Source organism: Electrophorus electricus, chromosome 9 (assembly GCF_013358815.1).
Source record: "Electrophorus electricus isolate fEleEle1 chromosome 9, fEleEle1.pri, whole genome shotgun sequence".
In the NCBI taxonomy this organism is placed as follows: Eukaryota; Metazoa; Chordata; class Actinopteri; order Gymnotiformes; family Gymnotidae; genus Electrophorus; species Electrophorus electricus.
The window spans coordinates 8,917,424-8,923,423 of NC_049543.1; the positions used below are offsets into that span (position 1 = coordinate 8,917,424).

At 39.7% G+C, this 6,000-nt stretch overlaps 1 protein-coding gene across 2 annotated transcripts in view; it reads right to left on the bottom strand.

The window, feature by feature from the left end:
- slc4a4a (solute carrier family 4 member 4a) overlaps nt 1–4,561 on the bottom strand; it is a 44,443-nt gene extending 39,882 nt beyond the window's left edge. The window contains exons 1-3 of one of the 2 annotated variants that reach the window (XM_027028691.2): nt 4,152–4,561; nt 3,811–3,920; nt 441–511 (exon numbers count right to left, since the gene is read on the bottom strand). In XM_027028691.2, coding sequence (XP_026884492.2) covers nt 441–511; nt 3,811–3,830 — 91 coding nt within the window. In that variant the 5' untranslated portion in view covers nt 3,831–3,920; nt 4,152–4,561. Of the gene's footprint in view, nt 1–440; nt 526–3,810; nt 3,921–4,151 lie in introns of those variants that run through there. The other variant, XM_027028681.2, reaches the window with a different exon arrangement.
- Nucleotides 4,562–6,000: the final 1,439 nt, after the last annotated feature.

Here is a 6,000-nt window from a genome sequence, read left to right on the forward strand (position 1 = left end):
CCTCAGTAAAATGGTAACTCCTATGGGGGTCAACGACACTTTGGGAGGAGGGCGCTAGCTACTCTCCTTTTGTAGGGAATACACTGTCCAGAAAACTTAGTATAACTAGGATGTATTTAAAGTACAATATTCAATGCTAAAAGAACATAAAATGAATGCATATATACATAAATTACTACAATGTAATTGAAAACCAAATTTGTCTGATTTTAAATTACAAGAATTCAGTTCCACCATTATTCATTTGCTAATTCTCTTTAAGAAACATCCAAAATGTCATATATAACATCGTGCTGTGGTAACTTCAACATTCTTGTGAAGGATTTAATCTGAGTACTGTTCAATTCAGGTGTACTTGGCAGTGAACTAGTACAAGCTAGCACAAGCTAGCAGCCAACTCCTGGACAAAGGTGAGCCACTCATGAAGGCACCAAGCTTACCTTCAACTTCCTCATCACATACATGCTTGAGGAAGGAAGCCCCTCTGTCCAGCACCGCCTCGTCCTCCATCCTGTAATAGTAGAAGAGGAAGAAAGACTTTTCACATTTCTCATCCAGAGGCAGCGTCGAGCTATAGCGTCTGGGCTCATTCACCTGCAGGACACTGCCGGTAGTGCTAGCCATCTTCCCCTGTTAACAGGGGGCTGCTAAAGAGAGGTGGCAGTTCTGCTTCTGGAACCAAGGGCTAATGAGTCATGCTTCACATTCCCTTCTCTGAAAAAGCTGCTGCCCTTGAGGTAGACGCAAGACAGAGATAGATGCTAGGAGGGTAATCCAGCCCCAGGGGGGAGGGTGCATGGCTACTGGAGAGTCCCTGGCAGATAGATGCTAGGAGCGTAATCCGGCCCCATGGGGGAGGGTGCAGGGCCGGTGAAGCGTCCCTGGCAGGTAGACGCCAGGAGGGTAATCTGGCCCTGTGGGGACGGTGAGGGTGGGGCAGGGGGAGGGTAGGTGCAGGGCTGGCTGAGTGGCCCTGCTAGATGTTAATTGGCTTTGATGGGCTATGAGGTGATGATAGGGCAGTCATGCACAGATCCCAGATCAGCAGCAGGGGGTTGTGGTGGCCTGCAGCACAAGTTTCCGTGTGGCGTATATACACATTAAGCACACAGTTTACTCCCCCATACCACGTGTAAGAAATATTCTCCAGCTGACCCAATTAAGGACATACACACACACACCAAACTGATATACAGGTGGGAAATTATGTGGCTACCGGTTCAGTCATGTGATCTTTGAGGATTAGGTGAGCTTGTCTTTGCAGAGTAGAATGTAGGAGCCCATAACAACACTAAAATAAACTCATTTCCTGTGTGAGGATCTTTTATAAAGGAAAATTTCCACAAATAATAACTCTGTTATTTGTTCAGTGTCCTTAAATCAAAAGACCCTATATGCAAGGAGTCAGTTAATCTGTAAAATGAATGAGAAAAAAATCTCTTTTACTCATTTTACTCACTCATTGCTCTGATCTGCTTTAGCTAAACAGATACCTTGAGCTTCTGGTAAATGGACTTTTTGGGGACAGTCACTAATGCCTATTCAAGGTTAACAGAGCAATCTGCATATAAATGTCTTGGCATTAACCTCTAGCTCGGTGCAAAGTAGCGCAGTGGTAGGTGGGGGCTAAGCCATTTGCCTTCAATAGACAAAGCCCAAAGATCACTGCTAGTCAGCACATGAGGCTTCTCTCTCTCATGAAGGTTTCTCAGGTGTAAGATATGAGATGTCCAAAGACCAAACTGTACAGTGAGAACAGTCCACAGCCTTTTAGTCGAGCTTGCTACATTTTGAGCGCAAAATACTTCTGTGAGGTATGCGTAGGTTTGTTTGTCATCAGCTTCACCAAACTGCAAAGAAAAGGGGAACAAGGAGTTCAAACAGTATCGAGTATAGTAGCCATGCAACCACTGTTTGTAAAGTCAATATTTGACCAAATGTTCATAATGCAATGCTAAGCTGTTTTCCTTTTTATAAAAGAAAGAGCTAAAAAAAAAAAAACATTTTCAGCACTGACTGTACCCTCCGTCTGTTTCTACTGCTTGTTTGTGAAAAAAAACATGAACAGAATGTAAAGAAATCAGCAGAAATACAAACGATGGAGCTGATCCATCTGATAGCGGTGCTTGGCCCCCCAAGACACACGGTGTCAAACAGCCTGAACAGACTCAGTCGAACAAACTGAAAGGTTGCCAACTCCAACCTCCAATCACAGCAAAACAAATAGTGAGCTGTTGTGGTATGCCAGTCAAAGAGTCTAGCCTGTTTCCTGAACTGATCAAAACTAAACCTGAAGGTGTTTGGTGTTTTTATTATTTTGCTTTTTGAGGTGCAAAATGATTGGTGGCATTTAACAAAATCAAGTATCATAAAAATGTGCAAAACTATTAACATTTAGAACTAAATAGGCATGCTTAAATTTTGAATTATACAGCTCACTATTCACAAAAAAGGCTCAATCCAGAATTCGCTTCAACACCAAACATCACTTGTACAGATGTAACTAGTTACTTAATAACTCCGTGTGTACCTTGTAACATCAGTAAAGGTCCATCTTAATAGACAGCATTTAAGAAGCTACACAGTTTATGATTAAAGGCTTGTGATATAGGTATAGGTGCACACTCTGTAAAATGACAAGTCCTCCCTCTACCTACAGTGCCTACAGTATCCGTGATCCTGTCCTGACATTACAATTCACCCCTATATTTCTATGAGCAGCACACAGATTTGAGAACAGAATGGGAGAGAGAGAGAGACAAAGAGAGACACCGTGAGAAAGTGAGAGAGAAATAGACAGAAAGTTAGAGTGAGAGTTTCAGTGAGAGAGAAGGGGCGGGGCAGCAAAACTTAATTGAACAAATCACATTCTCACTCCCACTGAGTCAGCACCAAATAAAGTCAGGTGAAAGGGGCTATTAATATCAGAACACTTAGCAAAATTTCTATTTTTTTAATCATTACATGAAACTTCATAAATGTGTCCATTTAAAGAGGAACAAAGATGTAGCTGATATTAAGAGACAAGCATTTGAGACACGCACAAACTCATGAGGATTTTAATTAACAAAATGAGGCATGTAGTAAGTACTCTGTCACCCCAAACCTACAATGCCACCTGCGGACGAACACACACATGGCAGGCACTAGGAAGTATCGTTGGAGATGAAGCCGCTGCTTTCCTGCTATGTGTTTGCTGATGGCCCTAAACAATAATAAGGGGACCTGCTGAGTATGTGACATAGACCAAAATCTTAATCATTTACATGTTTATATATTTCCAGTTTTCTCAGGAAATTTTGCATAGTTGGTTTCTGTGAAAAAAGCACAGTGTCATATATTAAGGTTCCATCTTTCTGAAAGAATCTAGACAGATGCATTACACCTGAAACTGCAGGTTTTGTGTTTACAGAATTAAAAATGGATAAATCAGATAAATTTCACTCAAATCATTTCAAAGGCAACTGCTTCCCTATAATACTGTTATTGAAACGAGACTTTCAAAAAAGAGTATTGGGATATTTTAGAGACCCTGCTCCTATTTTTATGCTAACTGAAATCAGCTACGTCAATTTTAGACTTTTAAAGATATATTTGCAACAGAACCGGATTTAACTGCACTCTTTTATAAGATTAAGTCATTAAATTCGATAGTGGAGCCTATGGAATAATCGCAACTGTATACTACTGGATGAGCGAAATTCTCCAATTTATCCTGTAGATCATCATATGATGGAGTGGAAAGAGGCTCCGCATTATTGTAACATCACAAGTGACTTTCTATACTCAGCAAAACCTGAAGTTACTTACTTGTTCTTCGCGCCGCTCATTTCTGAGGCTGAATCGCCGGTAGTCTAATTTATTTCAGTAGATCTGGAGTAGGCTGCTCCAACACAATCCGGGGACGTCGCCGCAATAACCTTTTGAGGTTTGCAGAGATTTTGAGTTAAGATTTTGAGATTTAAGCAGCGCCCTGTTTAAATTATTGCCATACTTGTAAAAATAAATAAATAAATAGAAAAAAAAAAAATTTCCAAGTGGTTCCTGATTAGGCTACCAGAAGTCTGATAACTGCCTCACAGAAAATGGCTAGTATGAAAGAAAACAACGTGGAAAGAATCTGTAGTTGGAGAAATCTCACGGGGAAATACCTTCAGTTTAGTTTTTCTTTGGTTGTTCCTTAGTTCGACATGTGAAAGCGTGCTGTTCTATTTAAGTACAACAGAACCGCATAAAACTTCAGCGTCTCCGCTTCATATTTTAAGAGTCATCCGTACGATAACGTCACGACAAAAGTGGGAGGTCAAACGCAGAAAAGTTGGAGGTGCGCTCCAAACACGCGGTTTACCTGCGGCTTAGCGATACCAAGTCCTTTTGAACTGAACAACTGAGTTAATTAATGAAAACAACTTGCTGTATACTTCACTTTGGGTGACCTATGTAGTCTCAAATTTGCCTTTGCTTTTTGCCGTTCGCTTCCAAATTAACAGCCGTCTACATTACGTCCTGAAGTATATATGTATATATTCTCCGTGAGTACGCTACACGTTACCAACTTCATCGACTGTTCATCGCTTCATTTTTCCACACAGCGACACCTATTGAAAAAACAATAGGTCTGACGTCACTTTTAGCGGACTTCTTTCCAGGCAATGCATATTTTTCCAGGCAAATGGGAAATGACAGTTCATATTGTACAGCTCTTTTAACAAAAATCGGCTGTGGATTGTGAATGGGATTAAATTAACGAATTTGTGAACTAGTATTCTAAAACTAAGAAATGAAACATGGACATATATAAGACATATATAATTGCCTTAATATGCTGCTGTAAGTCTAATACTGATTGTGAACTTTAGTTTTTCCATAAATGTTAAGCATATCCTTTAATATCACACACACAGAGAGAGAGAGAGAGAGAGAGAGAGAGAGAGAAACAGACAGCCCATGCACATCTGTGCCTTGATCTCAGCAGGTTTCTTGCTCTAATCTAGTACATGGCAAGGTCTAATTCACACAGGGAGAGTTGTGTCGGTCTCTCTGAAGGTCAACCACTTGTTAGGCTTGCTCTCCCCCATGGGAACACACACCATATGTGCAGTGAGAATGGCACATAGACGACAACATCAGCCCTTCACAAACACAAATCCATAAAAGCCACAGGAAATTAATAATTTAATAGGCAATCATATCCACCATTTTATGAGTGCCATTTGATTTTTGATGCTTGGTGTAACAGTAAGCATTTGTTTTACAACTGGTGGCTTGTTTTGATTTATATAATTTAAGTAAGATATTCATATGTGCCAAAATATGAATCAAACCCACACTTTATACTTATTCTGTTTTATATCTGAAAGAGAGGGAGAATGAGAGAGACAGAGAGAGAGAGACAATGAGAGAGAGAGAGAGAGAGAGAGAGAGAGAGAGAGAGAGAGAGAGAGAGAGAGAGAGAGAGTGAGTGAGTATGTTAAAAACAAACAATTAGAAGATCAATGCTGCATTTAATTAAGCTCTGAAGCTCATACTACTGTCAGCTACTGGGATTTGAAGTGGCTGACATCATCCATATTATACAACTTTATTGTACACTGTTACACCATAGCTATTAAATGACATTGTCTAGGTATACAAGTTTTAATATTTTTAAAGCAACAAACAATGGCTTATACATTCACTCATTAATTACCACATTAATTACACATATTATATTAGTTCCCTCATTGATCTTCACAATGGTGCAATAAATGTTCAAATGTAACATGTAAAATGCTGAATTTAAGTTTATTATAATAATAAGCTTATAATTTAACATTACCTGGTACTTTTCCTGTGACTAGTTCAACTAGTTCAAATGCAGTGTTTGTGTGTAGTTAAGACAGGGTTCATGCTTTATTTATCATTTTTGGCTTAACCAGGCAGAATTTCAAGTATTGTCTTCTTTAGGCCCATAGTTCCAGTTATAGCTGAATCATCAGGGTCTTACATTGTGTTTGCTGG